General features: G+C 37.0%; 1 protein-coding gene across 1 annotated transcript; it reads right to left on the bottom strand.

The window, feature by feature from the left end:
• Positions 1-12,753: 12,753 nt before the first annotated feature.
• Positions 12,754-13,846, bottom strand: LOC131047884 (B-box zinc finger protein 32). The gene has a single exon (XM_057981692.2). The coding sequence runs from the start codon at positions 13,476-13,478 to the stop codon at positions 12,876-12,878; it is 603 nt and encodes a 200-aa protein (XP_057837675.2). The 5' UTR covers positions 13,479-13,846; the 3' UTR covers positions 12,754-12,875.
• Between the last annotated feature and the right edge of the window lie 10,966 nt (positions 13,847-24,812).

The following is a 24,812-nucleotide window of genomic DNA, read 5'->3' on the forward strand; positions in this document are numbered from 1 at the left end:
AGAGCTCTATCCAGTCTGACTTGAATCAAAATCTCACCACTTCTTCGATTAGTCCAGTTGTATTTGACTCCTTGCAACTCCAGATCATGAATGGCATTATTGTTTATAAAGTCCATTAGGTCCAATCTACTATCCAGATTAGCATGACTCCCTCCCTTTTTCTCATTTTCCTTCAGGAGAGTGTTGAAATCTCCCATAATTGTCCAACTGTCCTCAACAAATCTTCTTCTCAGCCCAGTGAGATATCTCCACATCTCGCTACGACCAATCTTAGTGTTAGGAACATAAACATTTGTTAGGACCCACGTAGTGCAATTCTTAATGTTCTTAAATCTAATACAGGCCAGGTTGTTGTCCTGAATTAACACCTCTCCTTCTATATTGTTTTTGTTCCATAATGTAACAATTCCTCCTGAGGCACCTTCTGAACTACCTCCGCTGACTCCTCCATTTTTGAAAATATTCAAACTTTCAACTTTATCTTTCACCATCTTAGTTTCTTGAATCAAAAAAATGTCAGGGTTTTTGTCTCTAATCATATTTCTAACTAAATTATGTTTATGAGGACTATTAAGTCCCCTAATATTCCAGGAGATGATTTTCATGGATTTTTAGAAATACCTGCCTCAAAGATGGTTCTTTGGGTACCATCTGCTAAATTCCTGCTTGTTTCTAATGTTCCTTTTTTGGCATTTGAGTGTCTTCCTGGAGAAGTGTGTTGCGCTCCCACATCACCAAGCCTGCTTCTGGTGTTTCTAGTTAGTGTGCTATTTACTGGGTTATTGTTACTCTTTTTCTTTTGCTTGTTCTTTCTTTTATCCTCTGCAACTTCTTCATCCCCTTGCTTTGATTCATTCTTCCCCAGTGCCTTTTTTATGTCCTCTTCATCTCCCCATTTTGGATCTTGTTCCTCTGAATTAGCCAGCTTTCCCTTTACTGGGGTGGTTAATGAGATTTCCGATAGCCCTTGGCCCAAAATGGTGTCAGGTTGGGCTTCTTGGAACCAGTCTATTTCTTTATCTTGATCTTGAGATTTTGAGACAAGGTTGAAGTTATCTCCTTCCTCTTTATTATCTGTGGGATGTTATCTGTTTTCTCTACCTCTGTCTTGTCCTCTTTCTGATCCTCTTGCTGAGTGTTGTCTTTTTCTTTGTGTACAACACCCTGTTCCAACATCTGAATCTTTGGTTCATTACCCACTTCACTAGTGATTTCTTCCTCCATCCTTACCATCTGGGACTGCTTCTCCTAATTAGGGTCATTGGAATCCCGAACTTTTAGTGGCTTGTTCACTTTTTTCCAAACCTTAGTTTGGGTATGGGGTTTATCCTCTTTAGATGGACATTTTTTTGCCTAGTGTTCGACTTTTATACAATGATAACAGGCGAAAGGGATTGTTTCATAAACAATGTTCTGCTTCCACTTCCCTAGTTTTGATTCTATCTCTATTTCCTCTAGCAAGTTCGTGTTAGGTCCAACTCCAACACAAATCCTTGCATAGATCAGCCTTCTTCTAGAAGCCGTGATCTGATCAATGGCGATTAGCTCCCCAAAGGTATTGGCAATTCCTGCAAAAACGTCTTCCTCCCAGAATTCCATTGGGAGCCCAGGGAGTTTGACCCACACCGGGACTTGGGCCAAAAAATTCTTTCCTTTCGCTACATTAGGGTACCACTTCTGGATGTACATGATGTATTTGCCTATTGCCCAAGATCCACTACAAAGAATGTTTCTTCTATCCTCATCCCAATAAAAGGAGAAGGATAGACAACCTTTGTTCATTGCTACCACATCTACCTGACCTTTCAGGTTCCACTTTCTTTTTACAAATCCATGAACTATTTCTATGTTAGGTCTAGATCCAAAGAAATAACCAATCAAAGTGTTTTCCATTCTAGCGATGTTTTGATCAATGATTTGGTCAGGAACAACGATAGCAAACTTGCCCTGAGACACATTCGATGAGTTTTTAACAGGAGGCGATGAGGACTTACCTTTGGGCTTGACCCCAAACAACGAGGACCACTTACGTGTCTGTCCATTGGGTCCCCCTTTAGGGTCCGTTGACAAAAGAACCTTTTCCGGATGATCTTTACCTTCCACCGTGTTCTCTGAAACGCAAGTCAATTGCTGTCCTTGGGCTCCTTCCGAGTTGTTGTCTTTTGTTTTTGAAGTTTGAACCTACCCTTTCCCGCTCTCTAGTGCTAACTGCTCTTCACATGGTGTTGATCCTCCCCCTGGGTCCCCCAAGTTCACGAGATCATCGGGGTCCTTACCATCTAAACCTTCTCCTTCCGCAAGAATCTCTGAATCATCTGTCGCATGTTGTCCCGATGTCGATCCAGAATTCCCGCTCGAATTTGAATCCTCGAACCGCCCGCCTTCCATCCTTTCTTTTTGCTGAAGTATTTGTACTAATATAGTTGTATTCTCTTATTTTCTGGAAAATCTTTAATTGCAAGTTATTTATGCTTTTGGTTGTTTAAAGAAAAGATTGTCTGTATTAGGATCTTTTGTAAATGGTATTTGCGGTCAAGCTTAATTTCGTTGCAATTCTAGTTGAGTTGTCATTATGTCATATGTTGTTATATCTCCTTGATCAATTGTTGTTGTATAACCTCGTTGATGTGAGCCATTGTGTGTTTTGTTTCAAATGGTCAATCTTGGGTTAGTGATTGTGTATTCTTCACCTGTGGTTTGTCAAGATTAGATATGGTTGTTTGTTTCGCCATAGAGTTCTCATAGAGAGAGACATTTCCTATTAGTGTCCTATGAGAAAGTGGCTTTCGAGCTAGGGTCACGCCCGAAGTGGATGGTAGGATAACCCCTTAAAAGTCAATTAAGAAGTGATAACCTAATAATTGATTAGGGGATGGGTAGATTAAATATTAATTAAGATAATGTGCCTCGCACATGGTTGAGTGCATGTATAGGCTCAAGATGTGACCTAAGAAGGCCTGGAATGGCAAACTTACCACCTTGTCTTCACGAAAGGATTGGTAGGGTCCGCATGAGGCTTAGATGCAGCCAGAGGTTCGGGAGAGGTTACCAGGATAACCCAGGATGGGGGTCGGGACCTATGGAAGCCTACCAGGGTAACCACCGTAAGCCATGCGATGACACTCTCTCCTTAGAGTCACTAGTGTTTGTGAGTTGAGTCACATGGATGTTTGCGGAGTCTTGTAGTTCTTTCATACTTGTCTTATTTTGCTTGTTTGAGGGTTTTCTACTATCTCCTAGCATGGTGGGGTGGTTCCATTTTGGGATTACATGGTCGGGTGGTAGTGCCACTTCCCATCGGATGTTCTGGATTGTATCTTCAGGCGAGGAAAGGCTTCGTTGGTGTTTCTTGGTTCGTGGTTCATGTACCAACTCATGTTCGTGATCATTGTTCAGTTGAGACCTTGTGGTCATTGTATCAAACTTTTATGTAACCTTGATATTGTAACTTTTGGATTCCGTGGTATTTTTGGAAGCCATGTATTTATGGATATTGTAATATTATGTCAGTGGAATGTATGTTAATTCAGTTGCTTTGATCTTTTGTATAAATGAAATGTGGATAAATAAATGCATTGGAATACTTTGGTTCTTTTATTATGGAATTTAGATGTATGTGTAGGTTTTAATCTTAAGTATTTAATTTATCTAAATAAATGGACAATTGGATTAACCATGGTGTTAATATAATCTACGAATTAATCTTCATTGATAACCCTTAGGAAATCATGTGTTAGACTTCCGATGTGTTATTAAATGTGCAATGGTTATAATTAATGCACTTAATCTTTTTTTAAAAAAATATTTCACCCTTTAGTTGCCTAGTTGTGTTGTTTTCCTTTAAGGTTCCTAGCGGGGCATTACATTTCTCCCTCATTCCCTCTCCACCTCTCTACATCTCCATCCATATCTCATTACCAACATCTCTCTCTCTCTCTCTCTCTCTCTCTCTCTCTCTCTCTCTCTCTCTCTCTCTCTCTCTCTCCCTCTCTAGGTCTATCATGCCTCTCTCCCCCTCTAGGTATCTTATATCTCTATATAATCCATATGGGTATGTGCAGGAGCATGGTGGGCCATATGACCCCTTAGGAACCAATTACTATCTATCTTAGGACACCATATGACCTCTTAGGACAACATATGGTGTTGTTACAAGTCGTATGGTGTCCTAAGGGGTCATATGGTGTCATTATGGGTCATACGGTGTCCTAAGGGGTCATATGGTGTTCTATGACCCCTTAGGATACCATATGATCCCTTAGAACACCATATGAGCCCTAACGACACCATATGGTGTCCTAAGGGGTAATTGGTGTTTTATGACCCCTAAGGACATCATATGACCCCTTAGGACACCATATGACCCGTAACGATACCATATGACCCCTAATGATACCATATAGAGTCCTAAGAGACCATATGGTATTCTATGACCCCTTGTGACACCATATGACCCCTAACGACACCATATTGTGTCTTGAAGGGTCATATGGTGTCACAAGTGGTCATGTCATGTATTAGGATGTTAAAAGGGGTCATATGGTGTCCTAGGGGGTCATAGAACACCATATGACCCCTGAGGATACCATATGACCTCTTAGGACACCATATGGTGTCGTTAGGGGTCATATGGTGTCCTAAGGGGTCATGTGGTATTCTATGACTCATTAAGATGCCATATGACCCCTAAGGATATGGTGTCGTTAGGGGTCATATGGTGTCCTAAGGGGTCATGTGGTATTCTATGACTCATTAAGATGCCATATGACCCCTAAGGATATGGTGTTATTAGGGGTCATATGGTGTCTTAAGGGGTCATATGATGTTCTATGACCCCTTAGGACACCATATGACCCCTAAGACCACCATATGGTGTCTTGAGGGGTCATATGGTGTCCTAAGGGGTCATATGGTGTTCTATGACCCCTTAGGACACCATATGACTCCTAACAACATCATATGGTGTCCTAAGGGGTCATATGGTGTCCTAATGGATCATAGAATACCATATGACCCCTTAGGACACTATATGACCCCTAACGACACCATATGACATATCCTAAGGGGTCATATGGTGTCTTAAGGGGTCATAGAACACCATATGACCCCTAAGGACACCATATGACCCCTTAGGACACCATTATATGGTGTCATTAGGGGTCATATTGTGTCTTAATGGGTCATATGGTGTTCTATGGTATCGTTAGGGGTCATATGGTGTCCTAAGGGGTCATAGAACACCATATGACCCATTAAGACACAATATGACCCCTAATGACACCATATAATCCCTTACGACACCATATGAACCCTCAGGACACCATATGGTGGTCTTAGGGGTCATATGGTTTCCTAAGGGGTCATAGAACACCATATGACCCCTTATGACCCCTTAGGACACCATATGACCCCTAACGACACCATGGTGTCATTAGGGGTCATATGGTGTCCTAAGGGATCATATGGCATCCTAATGGGTCATAGAATACCATATGACCCCTAACAACACCATATGGTGTCCTAAGGGGTCATATGGTGTCTTGAGGGCTCATATGGTATTCTATGACCCCCTAGGACACCATATGACCCCTTTTAACATCCTGGTACATGACATGACCACTTGTGACACCATATGACCCCTCAAGACACAATATGGTGTCGTTAGGGGTCATATGCTATCCTAAGGGGTCATATGGTGTTGTTAGGGATCATATGGTGTCTTAAGGGGTCATATGATATTCTATGACCCATTAGGACACCATATGACCCCTAACGACACCATATGGTGTCATTAAGGGTCATATGGTGTCCTAAGGGGTCATATGGTATCGTTAGGGGTCATAGAACCCTTAAGACACCATATGACCCCTAATATCACCAAATGGTATCCTAAGGGGTCATGTGATGTCGTTAGGGGTCATATGGTCTCCTAAGGAGTCATATGGTGTTCTATGACCCCGTAGGACACCATATGACCCCTTAGGACACCATATGGTGTCGTGAGGGGTCATATAGTGTCTATGGGATCATTTAATGTCCTAAGGGAACATAGAATACCATATGACCCCTTAGGACACCATATGGTGTTTTTAGGGGTCATATGGTGTCCTAAGGGCTCATATAGTGTCCCAAGGGGTCATAGAACACTATATGACCCCTTAGGACACTATATGTTGTCATTAGGGGTCATATGGTGTCCTAAGGGGTCATAGACCATATGACCCCTTAGGACACCATATATTATCATTAGGGATTATATGGTGTTGTTTGGGGTCATATGGTGTCCTAAGGGGTCATATAACACCATATGACCCCTTAGGACACCATCTGACCCCTTAGGACACCATTTGGTGTTGTTAGGGGTCATATGGTGTCCTAAGAGGTTATAGAACACCATATGACCCCATAGGACACCATATAACCTCTAACGACACCATATGACCCCTTAGCACACCATATGGTGTCATTAGGGGTCATATGGTGTCATGTGGGGTCATATGTGTCCTAGGGGGTCATAGAACACCATATGACCCCTTAGGACATCATATGACCTGTTAGGAAACCATATGACCCCTTTGGACACCATATGTGTTGTTAGGGTTCATATGGTGTTCTAAGGGGTCATAAAACACCATATGACTCTCATTTATCTTCCTTACTCTCTTATTCTCTCTCTCCATTCTCTAGGTCACCATCTCTCTCTCTCTATTCTTAAGGGGTCATATGGTGTCATATGACCCCTTAGGACACCATATGGTGTCATTATGGGTCGTATGGTGTCTTAAGCGGTCATTAGGTGTCTTATGACCCCTTAGGACACCATATGACCCCTTAGGTGTTGTTAGGGGTCATATTGCATCCTAAGGGGTTATATGGTGTCCTATGAACCCCTAGGACACCATATGATCCCTTAGGTGTTGTTAGGGGTAATATTGTGTCCTAAGGGGTCATAGGGTGTCCTATGACCCCTTAAGACACCATATGATCCCATAGGACACCATAAAGTGTCATTATGGGTCATATGGTGTTCTAAGGAGTCATGTGGTGTCAAATGAAGGACACCACATGGTGTCATTATGGGTCATATGGTGTGCTAAGGGGTCATATGGTGTTGTATGACCCCTTAGGATACCATATGGTGTTGTTATGAGCTATATGGTGTTTTAAGGGGTCATATGGTGTCCTATGACTCCCTAAGGGGCTGTTAGAGGTCATATTATGTCCTATGACCCTTTAGGACACCATATGACCCCTTACACGTTGTTAGGGTTCATATTGTGTCCTAAGGGGCCATATGGTATCCTATGACCCCTTAGAACACTATATGACCCCTTAGGTGTTGTTAGGGGTCATATTATGTTCTAAAGGGTCATATGGTGTCCTATGACCCCTTAGGACACCATATGACCCCTTAGCACACCATATAGTGTCAATATGGGTCATATGGTGTCCTCAGGGGTCATCTAGTGTCCTATGACCCCTTAGGACATCCTGAGGACACCATATGACCCATATTGACACTATATGGTGTGCTAAGGGGTCATGTGGTGTCCTATGACACCTTATGACACCATATGGTATCATTATGGGTTGTGTGGTGTCCTATGACCCCTTAGATGTCGTTAAGGGTCATATTGTGTCCTAAGGGGTCATATGGTGACCCCTTAGGACACCATATGACCCATTAGGTTTCATTAGGGGTCATATTATGTCCTAAGGGGTCATATGGTGTCCTATGACCATTTAGGACACCATATGACCCCCGAGGACATCATATGGTGTCGTTTTGGGTTGTATTGTGTCCTAAGGGGTCATATGGTATTATGTTCTAAGGGGTCATATGGTGTCTTGTGACCCCTTAGGAAACCACTTGGTGTCGTTATGGGTCGTATGGTATCCTAAGGGGTTATATAGTGTCCTATGAACCCTTAGGACACCATATGACCACTTAGGACACCATATGGTGTCGTTATGGGTCGTATGGTGTGCTAAGGGGTCATATGGTGTTCTATGACCCCTTAGGACAACATATGGTGTCATTATAAGTTGTTTGGTGTGATAAATGGCCATATGGTGTCCTATGACCCCGTAAGGGGTTGTTAAGGGTCATAGTGTCCTAAGGGGTCATCTTGTGTCCTATGACCCCTTACGACACCATATGACCCCTTAGGATACAATATGGTGTCGTTATGGGTCGTATGGTGTCCTAAGGGGTCAAATGGTGTCCTATGACCCCTTAGGACATAATATGGTGCCATTATGGGTCGTATGGTGTTCTAAGGTGTCATATGATGTCCTATGACACCATATGACCCCTTAGGTGTTGTTAGGGATCATATTGTGTCCTAATAGGTCATATGGTGTGTTATGACCCCTTGGGACACAATATGACCCCTTAGGACACCTTATGTTGTCATTATGGGTCGTATGGTGTCCTAAGGGGTCATATGGTGTCCTAAGGGATCATAGGACATCATAGGACCATAATGACACCATATGGTGTACTAGGGGGTCATATGGTTTCCTAAGGGGTCATAGGACACCATACAAACCATACTAACACCATATGGTGTACTAAGGGGTCATATGGTGTCCTAAGGGGTCATAGGACACCATATGACCCCTTAGGACACAGTATGACCCCTAACAACACCTAAGGGGTCATATGGTGTCCTATGACCCCTTAGGACACCATATGGTGTCGTTATGGGTCGTATGGTGTCCTAAGGGGTCATATGTGTCTTGACCACTCAGGACACAATATGGTGTCGTTATGGGTCGTATGGTAACCTAAGAGGTCATATGGTGTCCTATGACCCCTTAGGACACCATATGACCCCATAGGTATCGTTAGGGGTCATATGGTGTCCTATGACCCCTTAGGACACCATAGGATCCATTACGTGTCGTTAGGGGTCATAATATACGGGGAAAGAGAGATGAGAGACCTCAATGACAAGAGAGAGGATTGAGACAGATAGAGGGGGCGAGAGAGAGGTGAGTAATGAGACTTGATGTAGAGGTAGATAGGTGGAGAAGAAGTAAGTGAGAAACCTTGAGAGGGGAGAGAGAAAGTTGATGACATAGAATGTAGAGAGAGAATACAAGAGGAAGAGAGAATAAAAAAGTGGGGGAGTGAGATATATATGGGGGTATGTATGGATGGGGAGATAGAGAGGGAGAGGGGAAGAAAGGAAGAGAGATACCTAGAGAGGGGAGGGAGGGAGAATATAAGAGATAGAAGAAAAAAGAGAGGAGTAGGAGGGGATAGATGGAGAGGAAGACATGAAGTGAGAGACCTATGGAAGGAAGAGATAAAGAGGTTAGGGGAGGAAGAGAAGAGGAGGGAGTTCATAAAGGGATAGGGTTAAGGAGGAGGGAGAGATAGAGAGGGAGAGAGAGAACTATAGAGGGGACATATAGATAGGTGAGAGACCTAGATTGCAAGAGCGGAGTGAGATAGATAGAGGGGGATAAACAGATGTGGGTAACGAAACCTATATGAAAAGGTAGATAGGTGGTGAGGAAGGGAGGGAGAAACCTAGAGAGGGGAGAGAGGGCGGGTTGGAGAGTTAATGAACTAGACAATGAAGATAGAGAATAAGAGAGGAAGAGAGATAATGAGAGAGTGGGGGAAGGAGATATAAATGGAGAGGGGAATAAAGGAAGGGAGAGATCGAGAGAGGGAAGGGAGAGAGAAGAGAAGAGATAGAAGAACAAAGAGATGAGTAAGAGGGGATGGATGGAGAGGTAGAAATAGAGGGAGCGAGAGACCTAGAGAATGAGGAGATGGATCTAGGTTTGGAGAGAGAGAAGAGAGGGAGAGTGTTCATAAATAGATAGGGGCAAGGGAAAGGGAGAGAAAGGTGGAGAGGGAGGGAGAGAAATAGAGGGCGAACAATTAGATAAGTGAGAAAAATAGAGGGGGAGAGAGAGGTGGGTAATAATATAGGGAGGGGAGAGAGATAATAAGAGGGTGAGAGAGAAGAGAGAGGAAGGGAGTCAAGGATATAAATTAGGGTACAAGTAAGGGATTAAAGGTAGAGAGGGTGGGATATACCTAGAGAGGAGAGAGAGAAGTGAGAGAGACAAGAGAGGGATAGAGATAGGTGTAGAGTTTAGGGAAGATATAAATAGTGAGATACGGATCTAAAGAATGCTAATAGGAGCATGTTGATTACTGAAATTTGACTAAGTATGAAATTCAATATGACCCTCTAAAAACTAGAATCTACATTATAACTCCTATAGAGTTGAAACCACTCTCAAACATCCTACCAATATATACATGAAATATAACTTAAAGTGACTTATTCTTAAATGTTATATTTCATGTATATATTCTCCTCTCAAGATGGGTATAACTTGTGCCCAAGTTGAAAAATTTGCATCACAAAACCTTCAAATTGGACAATGCAAGACATTTGGCTCGCACCAAATGAAAAAAGTTGACTTTTCGCATTTGGCGCACGCCACATTTGGCGGGTGCCAAATGGGAAAAGTCAATTTTTTTCATTTGGCGAGCACCAAATAGGGCGAGCGACATATTTGGCACTCACCAAATGGTCTGCATTGGAAACCACCAACCCTTTGGGTTGGATTGTACTTGGGCATCCAACCCAAAGGGTTGGACGACCATTTCAGGCTTGAGACGTTAGTGTTAGATTTGGTTTATATTAAAGTTCATTGTAGTTTAAGATTAGTTTATTTTTGGTTTAATGTTCAATGGTAAGGTTGAACTTTTTCTAGGATTAGGGTCGATTTCATATAGGGTTTAGGGTTAATTTTGTATATGTTCAAGTTTGAATTTGGTTTAGGGTAGAATTTTGTTTAGGATTAGAATTCCATTTGGTAAGTTTAGGTTTAGGGTTTAATTCATGTAATGTTTAATCCTTAGATTCAATGCTAGATCTAACACTAAAGCCAATGAAGATATAGTATTTTTTTTGTGAAAATTTGACTTACCATTTAGAAGCTTGAAGTTACAAAGCTAGCACACACGTTGATCAAATCCTCTCCTCTAGTATAAAGGAGAAAAGTGCATACTTGTCACACATAATTGGCTCTTTTGGCATGTTTACTAATCTCGAGCTTGAACTTAACATTGTTGTATGTAATATATCTTTGTTCATAACTCAATTCATATTGATTTCTCCATCATGGATGAAATCATAATCGTGTTTATGTCCTGGCAAGATTGGATCATATGCCTAATTTTGTCCTTACTTTTCAAAATTCAAATTCTTGCCTTCCAAAGCTAACAATTTTGACATTTGAACTGATGTAGGTTTAAATTGTGTGTCTAGGGTAACACATTTAAATGAACTATTCAGTGATATTTTCACAACAAGAATCAAGAGGATAATATACCATTACGTAACATGAGCATTTTTTCTCTCACAAGAATTAGACATAAATCTTTATATATTAACATCCAACACGAGTTATAATCAAATTGACATTAATTGTGAAGTTTGCAATCAAATCTCAATACAAAAGCATCTATCAAATATTTTAACACATATGTGTGTACATCTCCTAGCACTCTTTTTCATCCTGAATCATAGCGTGTGATTCAAAATGTTGATGCTAACAAAATCTCATGCAGTGAATTCATAAACAAGACAATAATACATATGCTTGTGTCAAAGTTGAACAACACTTCATGATTAATTGATTAACATTTATCACCACTGCTATCTATTTTCAAACTATTAAATTAACCTACAGGTTTGATAAAGGATTATAGAAATTTCACACTTCAACATTCACATAGTAAGCTCCTAATTTAATTCTTTAACTATACATTAGCTAAACAATTATTACAAGTATCAAAGATCTATTTTTAATATCACAAATCCTTAATATTCTTATATTTATTATTTAATAATTATAAATATAATATTTGATATCTTAATTTAAATAGACATATGAATCAAAATGTTTAATTATTTAATTGCTCATAAAATTAGAAGCAAAGTGAGAGTTGAAGGAGAGTGAAGTTGCAACTCCCTCTAAATTAGTCAATTCTTCTAGTGCATGCATTGTTCTCATAAAAAGCCCAATCATAGTGAGGGCATTTTGCACGAAGGCGAAAACTAGTCAAACTTATATTCACTTATTGTTTCTTGATTCTATTGTAATGAAGGCTTTGGTAATAATTCTTACAAATAATATATAAGAATTCTTTACATATGATTAAACAAGAATGATTAGATATAATGTTAATACAAGAGTCGATTTTATTTGTAAATGGCAACTTGACGAAAACTTTTTACAGTAGAGATCTATTCATCTAACCAAGTTGATGGGAGATAGACCACTTAGGATTGCAGCTCCTTGAATTCATATTGTCTCTATTTTATGATAAATGCAAGGAGTTGACTATTATGTCAAGTGCAATAGCTTTCATATGATGGATTAGAGAGTGTGTTTGGAAAGTTAATGTAAACAAACACACAATATAAATAAAAAAGAGTAAGAAAAACTATTATGAATTGTGGAAAACTAATATATTTGATAACTTGACTATTTTGTATCATTTGATAGTTTTGTCAAGATGTCACTCTTTTAACGATAAAATTTTGTCATACAAATATTTATCTTGCATACAAACTTAATCATAGATGCCCTTATCCTAATCATGTGTTTCATAACCGTGAATAAGAATGTTATAAGTGCTCATTATTTATGAATTTCCTTATGAAAAAATCTCGCAATCTAAGTTTTATTGAAGACCTATTTTTCATAGACTGAAGTTAAACATCACACACTTAATGTGCCAAGATCTCTAAATTACATTTCCATTTTACTAAACCATTTTAGATGATACATTTGTGTTTATCAAGCAACAAATAAGTACCTCTCCTAAATGTCTAAGATGAGCACTCTGCCGAACCCTCTTCAACCTGGTCAGCCATTTTCCAGTCCAGAGAAGAACACAACCTGGACTGAGCCAAAACGATCAATTTCACTGGTATTCCGCAGCATTCTTCAACCTTCTTCAAGCCTGGCAAACTGCCCTCATTTTCGCAGAGTGACGCAGCAGACCAGAGCGCAGCAGCGAGATAAACTCTTATTTTCTGCCTACATAAGTTACCCTGTTTCAGCCGCCCTTTTTCAACCAAATTCATGGCTAAAGAAACCGTACAAGGGCTACTCAGATTCAGCGCCTTGCACCACCTTTCCAGGACTGAAAGCACTTTCATGTCCGCATTCTGCCTTGAATCGCCCAATTCTGAGCAAGTCCTGCACAGACGAAATTCCGCCCTTGGGCAAGCCCCGCAAATGGCCGTGCGGGTTTGTCCATGGCATCTGCAACACAGAACAATCCTCAAATGCCTCGCAACCAAGAAATTTGCTGAATGCACCTTTGCATCGCATTCCCAGCACAGATTTGCACAGTCCGCCTCGCAGCGCAAAGCGCTGTCTTTACTGCACATCTCGCACCGCATCTTGTTCTTCCTCCCCACCGCCATTGAAATGGGTTTCCGTACTTACCGATTTTTTCAGTAATGAGGGCTTGTGGAATGAATTTGAAGGCGTAAAGATGAAGAATTTGGGTGTCACTGCTCACGGATTTTTGCAGGAGAGGGGGCCTGCGGAATGAATTAAGGATGAAGAAATTGGGCCGCACTGCTCACTGATTTTTGCAGTAAAGGTGGCTGTTGAATGGATTTTAAGGCGAAAAGATGAAGAAACCGGCTGTTGTTGACTAAACATGTTGAGAAGCCCAATTGGTGGGGCCAGGAATTGGTGTGGCCAGGAATTGGGCAGGTGGAGGAAATGGAAAGAAAATTATGAACTTGGTAACAAATGAATCGTACAATGACAAATCTGTGTGTAAACAGATGTCATGAAAAAGGAGATATTCCACATTTTGTGTGGCTTTCCTTAATCCCCGAAATTGCGTGACAGCCATAGCTGCTTTTTGGGTGGTGGGAATATCTCGGCACCATAGGGTGAGGACATGTCGGCACCATATATTTCTTCTCCTCCAAATGGGAGGCTGTGTTTTGATTCTGCTCTGAAAATATCTGTGCTATATACGGCCTGCCTGATTTTAAATACTTAAAAGGCCTCTTCCAACCACAAGATTTTTGCGGATATTTCATTCTGGTGACATCAAACTAAACACAAACTACGAATATTTTAATAATAAGTATTGCGAAAAATAGTCCATAATGTACTTGGCTCACTAAATTCAAATAAGAAGAAGATGCACATATTATGTTTTAAAAGGGTCATATCTTCTTTACTTATATCTTCTTTACTTAGATGATACTAGTCTTATTAGCATATTTAACAAATGAAAGCCTTTATTCCCACAAGGTCTGAATGGTCATCATATGTGTCTATAACGCCCCCTCAATGATTGGTATTATCTATCCAAGACCTTCATTTCATAAAATTAAATTAAATTTTGAAACCCCTTTCATAGGACCACATTTTTAGACTACTTAAAATTTATCCCTATTTTTATTGAACTCTTTTTTAAATGACAAGACCTAAGCTGTCACATTTTTGCTCTCCTTCCAACTAACATAGACTTATATTCTAGAGTCACAAAATAGAAAAATCATTATAAATCAACTAAATATTAAAAATATTTTATTCTTCACCTAAAATTCTTTGTATAATTACTAATCTTTTTTTTTTCTTGTCTAAAATTTGTAATCTACAATTATCTATAAAATCTTTATTCTTTCTATTGATTATCTTTAATAAAAAGATTTAAATTGAATTTACTTTTCCACTCTATGACTGGATCATTTATACTACAATATCTAATATCGAATTTAGAAAAAAAACAGACAAAAAACTTTAATTTGGTGAAGAACATATTCTTCGCTAAGCTCTTCAATAATTTAAAATTTATTTTTAAAACAATTCAAATCATTATTTGTTACCATTGAACTCAAAAGAGGCTTTTGCCATGATCCACATAAGTACAAATTATTTTAAAAATATAAATGTCCACATAAATACAAATTATTGGTAGAGAACACAACTTTAGTACTAGTATGTTGGATTAAAATCCAAAACATACAACACACACAAAGAATGCTACTATGACGAGACAACTAGACATACAAAAATTAAAGGAGGAAATCAACAAATTTTTATTAATCAAAAAATAACTTTAATAAATATTTCAAACTTAGATTACAAAATAAATGTTGGGGTGGAGGGGGAATGTTGGCAACAATATCCGAGAGATCTTGGTTAGGACTATTACTACTCATAAGAATTAATTCTCTACAATATTTCTAACACTCATGATGTAAACATAATTATGTTAAACGATAAATTGGAATCTTGTCTTTGGAAATAGGAATCCATTCTTTCTAGTTTTTAATTTTTAGCTAACACCTTTAAGTTGAGGCTGAAAATTTCCTCATCAATGTAACAATTATTTTAACCACACTATATTTTTTTGTATAAACCGTTGCTTAAAAAAATGCAACTAATTATTTTAGCATGAGTTATGCAAGAAAAGTCATGAAATTGTCCCCTTCCTAAAAATTTTCCCATTATTATATATCCAGACCATCTATTTGTGAAATGTTTCTAAGCAATTCTTAGCAACAGTCCCTCTTCATGATACCATACCCTAAATATTAGTTCAAAATTTATTTGACAGATAAAATATCTAAAAAAATGATAGCTAAAATCAAATAAAATAAACATAATATATTATCAAAAATATTTACTTAATAGTATTCACATGTCTTTAATTTTGAAAAAATGACCAAAAACTAAAAAAATATTAGAAGTCACAAAGAATGTTAATCCTAAATATGATACACCAAATAATAAAGTTCAATTGAGTTGAATTGAGCCTGCAAAGGGCATTGATTTTTTTATTATATTTTATTTTTTTGTTGCTTTGTACTTATTCACAATGGGCTTGTAATTGACATAATTCCACATATATTTGTCAAATGATACAAATTCTTATATAATCTAAACATAGAAAAAGAGGAATGTCAGATAGCAAATTACAAAAGAGTTTAGAATTTATGAAAAATTCAATATTCATATCAAAAGAAAAAATGTGTTCTTGCAATCCCCAAGGCTAAAATTAGTGCAAAGGAGATTTCTACGATGTTGCAAAAAATAAAATCACTTTGGGGTGTACGTGTATGATTTATTGCATTGTTGAAATAATCCTTTCAATCCTGGTTTTCATTCTTTGCCTAATAGAAACAGGGAGCATGCTAGAATAAAATAAAGTTTTACCTCAAGAATTTGCTTGGTATTCTCGACTATCCCTATGATTTTAGCGACATCCATTATATCATGCTTTGCATTGATTGATGCAATTTTCTTTTCACAAAAGCCAACCATAATTGTAGGATCAAATCCAATGAATGCATCTCTATAAAATCGATTCACATTCAAGTTCAAATGGAGAAATATACTCACTCTAGATCCAAATATTTAGCTAAGATTTTAGGAGCACCCAATTCAAGATGAAACAAATGCCAATACCTAAAGGATTCATGCTTGCTCAATACCTAAAGGACTCTTTCTACTCCTATCAAATCAAGAGCACTCGAGCTAACTAGAGGGTTAAGGGGTGAGCTTGTAAACAATCCCAAATTGATGCCCTGCAACAAAATTATCGCACGAAAAAAAAAAAAAAAAAAAGGATGTTTTTAGGTGTGAGGTTCCTAGGCATGATAGTCAGAAAGTTCTTTCCTGGCATGAGAACATTGACTTCCAATGGGCAATGCACACAATATATAGCCTATTGGCTTAATATCTATTTCTAAAGTGGATAGAACCACATAAGTTGAACCAAATCATAGTTGTGGTTCCATCCTAAACACTCAAATTCTTAGGTCTTAGTTGGATGTATAACCTAGATGCTGTGATTTCATGCTATTGTTTTGGTTGGTGTGGCAATAAACCCTTATCTTCAACTGACCAATCAACTTGTCTATTTGCATCATGCAATCAATTAACTTCATAATTATCTCAATGCAATATTCTTAATTGTGAGGGACTAAAAGCACCATTATATAAAGTCTATTTGTTTTTCAAGAATAAAGATAATAGCAAATATAATATCAAAAATAATTTGATAATATAAGAATATATTAAAACATAACAATATGATTATATTTTATAATAATTTAATATTGAAAATATCATAATTTAATAATAATTTAATATTAATTACAATATAATAAATTTTTAAGTCCAAGGGGTTGAGCTTAACTAGTTAAAACATTGGGTTCTCACTGTGGAGACCCAAGTTCAATTCCCAATAGGGACATCTGAAGTGGAATTCTAAGTTGTGACTCTTGGCCTTCCATAGGATGGGGAAGGTCTTGGAGTCAATCTAATCAAACAGAATAATAATAATAATAATTCAAAGATATGTAATGGGGATGGGGCCCCCTACTGTGTCCCCATTGGTTCATAGCTCCAATCAAAAGCTATTCAGGCTTCGGCCAATTACCGATCAAAAAAAAATATATATATATATAATAAAATTTTAAATAGAATAATGAACAAATATCCATATTCCCTTAAAAGACATGTATGCTAGTATATAATCTAGTATTACATACTACTTTGAGTAGAAGAATTAATTCCATACAAAACTATTGTTATGTTTATGTGGCTTTCCTTAATCCCCAAAATTGTGTGACAACGATAGCTGGTTTTTTGGTGGTGGGAATATCTCAGAGATGGAAGAGTGGTGAAGCCACATGGTGAGGACATGTGGGCACCCTCTATTTCTACTCCAAATGAGAGGCTCTGTTTTGATCGTGCTCTTCAAATATCTGTGCTACATACTTAAAATGCCTCTTGATTTTTGGGGATATTTCATTCTGCTGCCAGCCAAACCAACTACTAACTACATTTAATAATAATTATTGCAAATAGTAATCCATAATGTTCCTGCATCATTAAATTGTGTCTGGTTACATCATCAATGATTTGGATTCGGATAATAGTTTCAATACCTAATTTGTCAATGAATGTCTTGGACATCTAATTTTCAAATTTTTAATTTTTAAAAAAATCAAAAAATAAATAATTAAAAGTTCACTAATAAATTTCATATGTATCAATAGTCACTCATTTTTTTAACATTTTTTTTTTAATCATAATTGATCCATTTGTGCACCTTTATTGATACCTATGGTGTACGACTATTGGGACATTTGTATATAAGTATTGACAGTTTTAAGTGCACGGTTATTGGGGCATCTTTAAGCACATATTGGGTGACACTTTCAAATGTATACTTTTTAACCCTTGCGTGCATAACGGGTCCCACAACATGCATTGTTACTACCTAGAAGCCAAAACAATAGTTATAAGTAGTTAATTCGCACGTGGAGACAACAACAAAAAAATCATCAAAATCCGATATACTGTTTAAAATCAGTGGGTGCACGAAGTTATCTATAATGGCTATTGGTATGCTTCCCCTATAAGGACTTATGGTGGTGTAGACTAATTTTGCATTCTTCAAATTTTATGTGGATATTCAAAATCACTTTAAATTTTTTACAACAATTTACTTGTTAAATCTCCTATTTGAAAATTTTGTTTTCAAGTTCTTGTGGTCAAATATGATGCCACATCAACATGCCTTTTTATTGAGGTGTCCAAAATGGTCCCAAACAAGTAAGACCAAAATTGTACACTAAATTATGTTTAATGGTGTGTTGATGTGGCATCATATAATTGATTGCTTTTTAGAATCTAGAGGAATCTTTTTAGAGATAAGTATTGATGTAACATTTTAGTGCATCATTATAGAGTTGCAATAACATGTATTGGAACCCCACTTCACTATACATCATCCCTCTCCACCTAGTAATTTTTTAATTTATGAAAATTTGATTCATCATTTAACATATCATATGGATTAGGTGCTTTCTTCTAATGCAAAGAAGAAAAGTGCATAATTGTAACACATAAATTTATACTTCAACACTCACATGGTAGGCTCTTAATGGGGCCTAGTTAGCTAGGCATTGGCTAGACAGTTTCTACAAGTATTAAATATCTATTTCAAAATTGAATAGACGCACATAAGTTGAACCAAATCACATGTGTAGTTCAATCGTAGACCCTCAAACTATTAGGTCTTAGTCGTTGAAGGCTTTTTATCAATTATCTAGTTAGAGTTTAAGTAATCAAATTTTTGTCACAATGTTGTGGTAGTGAAAGTACACAACAAGTTGATTTTAGGACAAGGCCTAATCTTTCTAAATTTTATTTAAGTAGAAACTTTTTTCTTTTCTTTTCCCAATCTTGTCCATCTTAATTATTTCATGCTTAGCTCACACATATCCAAATTGTAAGTTTATTTTAGTTTCCTACATTTTGGTGAACTTGATATATATAATAAAGTAATTTTAATTTTGTCTATTATATACAATCTTAGAATTGTGTCACTTAAATAAAGTTTTGAGTTAGAAATTGAGTATAGAGTTTGTTCAGGTTGAATTAGAAATTGAAGATATAGATTTATTTTTTAATTGGACAAAAATAATTAGAAGTGAAGATAAGGGCTTATTGTCACACCAACCAAAACAAGAGCATGAAATCACAACATCTAGGTTGTACATTAAATGGCATAAAATTAAAACAAGTATGGGAAATAGGGGGATGTGTAAGACAAGAGGGTTTATATCATGCGTGTTAGCACGACTTTTTTTTAAGTAGAAGAGTGAATTCCATACAAAATGATTGACCTTAAAAAAGTTACATTCCAAGTCCATAAGTCATTGATTTTGGTTCTTAAGTTAGTGCATTTGAATTTGTCTAGCAAATATAAGAGGTAAGATATGTATATCTTGTTTGTTACACACGTAAATTTGAATATGTCCTTTGAGATGATCCCATACTATAAACCCAACAGCAATTTACTAAAACATATCAATTTCCATTTCTATTTCCAATCACCTAACAATTTCTAGGAGACAAATCTTGTATTGAAGCAACTGATAGTTTTTGTAGGTTGAAACAACATATCCATTGTGTTACAGGAAGCATAACAGGCTAAAGAAAATGGCTATGTTAGCTATCAGACCTCTAAGATGCAACAATGCATAGAATATTCTCAAAATGTGGAGGAGCATTCTGCCGAATCCTCTTTCCCTTGGTCGGGTATTTTCCAGTCCAGAGAAGAGCACAACCGAGACTCAGCCAAAACGATCAATTTCACTGGTATTCCGGTGCATTCTTCAACCCTCTTCAAGCATGGCAAACTGCCCTCATTTTCGCAGACTGTAGCAGCGGACCAGAGCGCAGCAGCGAGATAAACTCTCATTTTCTGCCTAAACAAGTTCCCCAGTTTGAGCCGCCCTTTTTCCACAAAATACATGGCTAAAGAAACAGTAGAAGAGCTACTCAAATTCAGCGCTCTGTACCACCGTTTCAGAACTGAAAGCACTTTCATGTCCGCATTCTGCTTTGAATCGCCCAGTTCTGAGCAGGCCCTGCACAGGCTAAATTCTGCCTGCGGGCAAGCCCCGCAAATGGCTTTGCGGGTTTGTCCATGGCATCTGCAACACAGAACAATTCTCAAATGCCTTGCAACCAGGAAATTTGCAGAATGCACCTGCGCATCGCATTCCCAGCACAGATTTGCACAGTCCGCCTCGCAGCGCAGGGCGCTTTCTTTACTGCACAGCTCGCAACGCATCCGTTTCTTCCTCCCCACCGCCATTGAAATCGGGCCTCCCTGCTCACGGATTTTTGCAGAAAAGGGCGTCTGTATAATGAATTTTAAAGCGTAAAGAAGAGGAAATTGGGCGTCCCTGCTTACGGATTTTTGCAGTTTTGCAGTAAAAGGGGTCTCTGGAATGAATTTTAAGGCGTAAAGAAAATGAAATCGGGCTTCCCTGCTCACAGATTTTTGCAATAAAGGTGTCCTGTGGAATGAATTTTAGGCGTAAGGATGAAGAAATTGGGCGTCCTTGTTGAGTGCAAATTTACGAAACCCTATGGGTGTGGCCAGGGATTGAGCAGGTGAAGTGGAATTGGAAAATTCTGATCTACTTGGTACCAAATATAGCGTGCATTGACAGATCTTGTGCGTAAGCCGACGTCATTGAAGTGTGAAATTCCACATTTTCTGTGGCTTTGATTGATCCGCGAAATTGCCGTAACAATTGCCATACTTGGTTGGTGACAGGGATGACCGAATATCTGAAGAATCGAAGCCACATTATGAGGACACGTCGGTACTCTGTATTTGGACTCCAAATGCGAGGCTGTGTTTCGATTCTGCTGGCAAAGTATCTGCGGCCTGCTTCTACAGATTCTTAGGGTTTCTTCCAACCACAAAATTTTTCTGCTGCATTTCAAACCAAATGAGAATTACATTTTAACCACAAGATTTTTGGGGAGGTTTATTTCTGTTGCATTTCAAACCAAATGAGAACTACATTTTAACAAAACTAATAAATAATGTCATTAATAGTCTATGATGTCATTTGGTCATCAAATATTGTGTGATTAGTATTTTGCAGTCAATTTTTTTGGTTTTGTGGATGTTATTAAATCATTCATTTATTAATTTAATATTTTTAATTTATTTGTATCGTATAGGGGAAGAGCACCAGTAGCCGTCATAGCTAACTTCATGCACCCACAGATTCTAAACGGTATATCGGATTTTGATTTTTTTTTTTAAGTTGTCTTCGTATGCGACTTAACTGCTTATAGCTATTGATTTGGCTTCTGGGTAGTACACATTTCAAAGTGTCACCTGATACCTAACTAAAGATGTTCCAGTAACCCTCAACTCAAAATCGCTAATACTTATTGACAAATTCCCCAATAGTGGTGCACAAATGTTCCAATAGTGGCACACAAATGGGACAAATGTTCCAATAGTTGTGCACAAATGGGCCAATTAATTACAAAAAATGATCAGCTACTAGTACAAAACAAATTTATTAATGATGTTTTCACTATGACTGCTATTGGGGGGTCAACATGATAATAAGGTGACGGTTATTGGAACTATGTTATCTATTGGTGCTCTTCCCTTAGTGTGGGTTTTAACACTCTTCATGTTTTTACATAGCTAGAGGGCCTCTTTTTTCTTTTAAATATTAGTTGTAAAGATACAAACTAGTAGTTGTATTGTGTTTATCTATTAAATATACAAAAAAATATTTCATTGTCATAAGTTACATGAGACAATCAATCATATAGTGATGCATAGGACATGTTTCAATCTAATCTTTTTGTTGTTGGTGTTGTTTTAGACTACTCAATAGTTTATTAGATTGTAGATAACTTGACCCAAAGGTTAGTTTTAAGACTGACCCAAAGATTAGTTTTAAGACCTTAACTCACAAAAAGAGGCATAGTGAAATCATCATAAAAATTCAACCTTAACTTACCACTAGTTTTGCTTCTCCTTTGGATGCTTTTACTTCACTTGCCCATGAGTTTCATATTGATTATACTTTTTCTATGATCACCGATAGTGTTATTCATGATCATGTATTTTTCCTTGACTACCTTTCCTTCTTCTCAAGATACATTTAATGAAGAAGTTTATCATGCTTTCCTATGTAACACATCTTGTTTTTCTTCCTCCTTGCATGATGTTTCTTTGTCTCACAATGATGACATTTTTGAGCATCCCATAATGGAACCATTGATGTTATTGATGCTTAATTATTTGGCACATCAATAATATGCTCCTATGTTCCAAATTCACACACATTATTACTAAACTAATTCTACATATATTTAATTCCTTTGCCCAACTTTTATTGATACATCTAGGGATCAAGATTCTTATGATGTTATTATTACACCTATGCACATGATTTTTTCATACAACTCATGATAGTAATTATTCTACATCATTGAGTTCTCCTATGCACACTCCTAGTGGTTCATGGTTTTTTGATGATTTCGTTAATAAGAACATTAGTGACGCTTGCTTGATAAACTTGCTTTGTTATCCTTTAAACATTATTTTGGTATGATTAAGGATGATAGTTTGTCACAAGCAACTCATGATAGTGATATAAATGTAAATATTTTCATGTCTCATGATGTATTGGATCCCACTCTTTATAGCGCATATACCATTGAAGATCCAATCATTGATGGGTTTAGTGGAAATCAACATGTATGCTTGAATATAAATTCAATTTTCTTCTTATATTATGATCATGCACATAATGATATGCTCATAATGAATGTAATTAGAGAAACATTTTGATTGATGAGGCTGTGCAATATTAGTTTGATGTTCTTCATAATTCTTATATTGTGCATATTCATTGATCTTGCATGTGATTTTATTGAATACTTTCTTGATCTTCCTAGAGTGTACTTAATAATTCTAATATTCTAACCTCTAGTGACCACCCATTAGGTGGTCTTCTATAGTTTCTAATGTTACATTATCTTTAGATACTCATACTGAGTCTCCTAAGGAACATTGCATATCTTCACATTATATATAATATTTTTTGAAGTATGACAAACATGATTATCATTTTATCCCCAATATATGTCTTGTTATTTAACATAATGCTACACATTATGTCAATACTATCACTTCTTATGACAAAGTTATCCAGGTAAAATCAAATCAATTTAGAAGGTTTACTAGATTGTTGGTTCCTTCTCACATAACACTAAAACTTATAGACCTACACCTTATCACCTTACATCTCATTAAGATAATTTAAAAGTCTAGGTGTATCCCAAAACAATTTTTGATGCTAATGCCTTTTGTGACAATGTTCAAATCTATGGACATACTACATGTAGAGACATTACACTAAAGCATAAAATACAAGATCTAGTTGATAACACATTGAGGACATTAATGACAATGGAAATCAACTTTTGGCACCTCCACATGATAAGTAAAAGTGGATAATTTGGATCCTTTGAAGCTAAGTGATAGGAAACATGTTGGTTTTACCCAAAATGTGAAGGATATACCTAACACATCACATAATAATGGTACTTACAAGTGAGCATCAACGACATAATTTGTGGAGGTATAATTCTTGATATGAGCACTCCAATAAAAAAAAATATTAGAAATAATTTATTTCAAAATAATTATAAAACAAAAGTTCTAAAAGGTATATAGATAAGTGTGTACTCTAATGATTATGATCAAGGTGCTAATAATGAAACTTCTAGCAAGAAGCATCTCCAAAATAATGGCATAAAAATTAAATGACAACATAAAAATGTTATCTTTGTATACCACTTTTGTGCATAAAGAGACATTACATGATGATACCATACCACTATCTAAAACTAACGATCAATACTTAAAATGATGTAAAAATAATTATGCATGCAAATCTAAAACTCTTTAAAATCCAAAAGTATGCTCTCAAGGATATGTATGGAAGTGTCAAGTTCACCAAAATGTGGGGAAATAAAGTAACCTTACAATTATATATATTTAAGTTTAATTAATGATAATTTAACAATATTTTAAACCTAGATTGTATGAGATAAGAATGAAAAAATTAAGATGTATTAGTTTCAAGAAAAAATAAACTTGTGCTTTAAATGAAATGCAAAGAGATTGGAATCACCCTAAAATCAACTTGATGTGGACTTTGACTATAGTAACATCTTGAAAAAAACTTTTTATTTATTATTTAATATCTTGAACCGAACAAACAACGAAAAAACCTACAATGACTAAGACCTAAGAGTTTGATGTTTTGGGACTGTCCACCACATCTATGATTTAGCCCAATGTGCACAATTCTATCCACTTTAGAAATAGACCTTGTAAAAAGTGTTTAGCTAATGCACAACTAGTGTAA

Source organism: Cryptomeria japonica, chromosome 3 (assembly GCF_030272615.1).
Source record: "Cryptomeria japonica chromosome 3, Sugi_1.0, whole genome shotgun sequence".
In the NCBI taxonomy this organism is placed as follows: domain Eukaryota; kingdom Viridiplantae; phylum Streptophyta; class Pinopsida; order Cupressales; family Cupressaceae; genus Cryptomeria; species Cryptomeria japonica.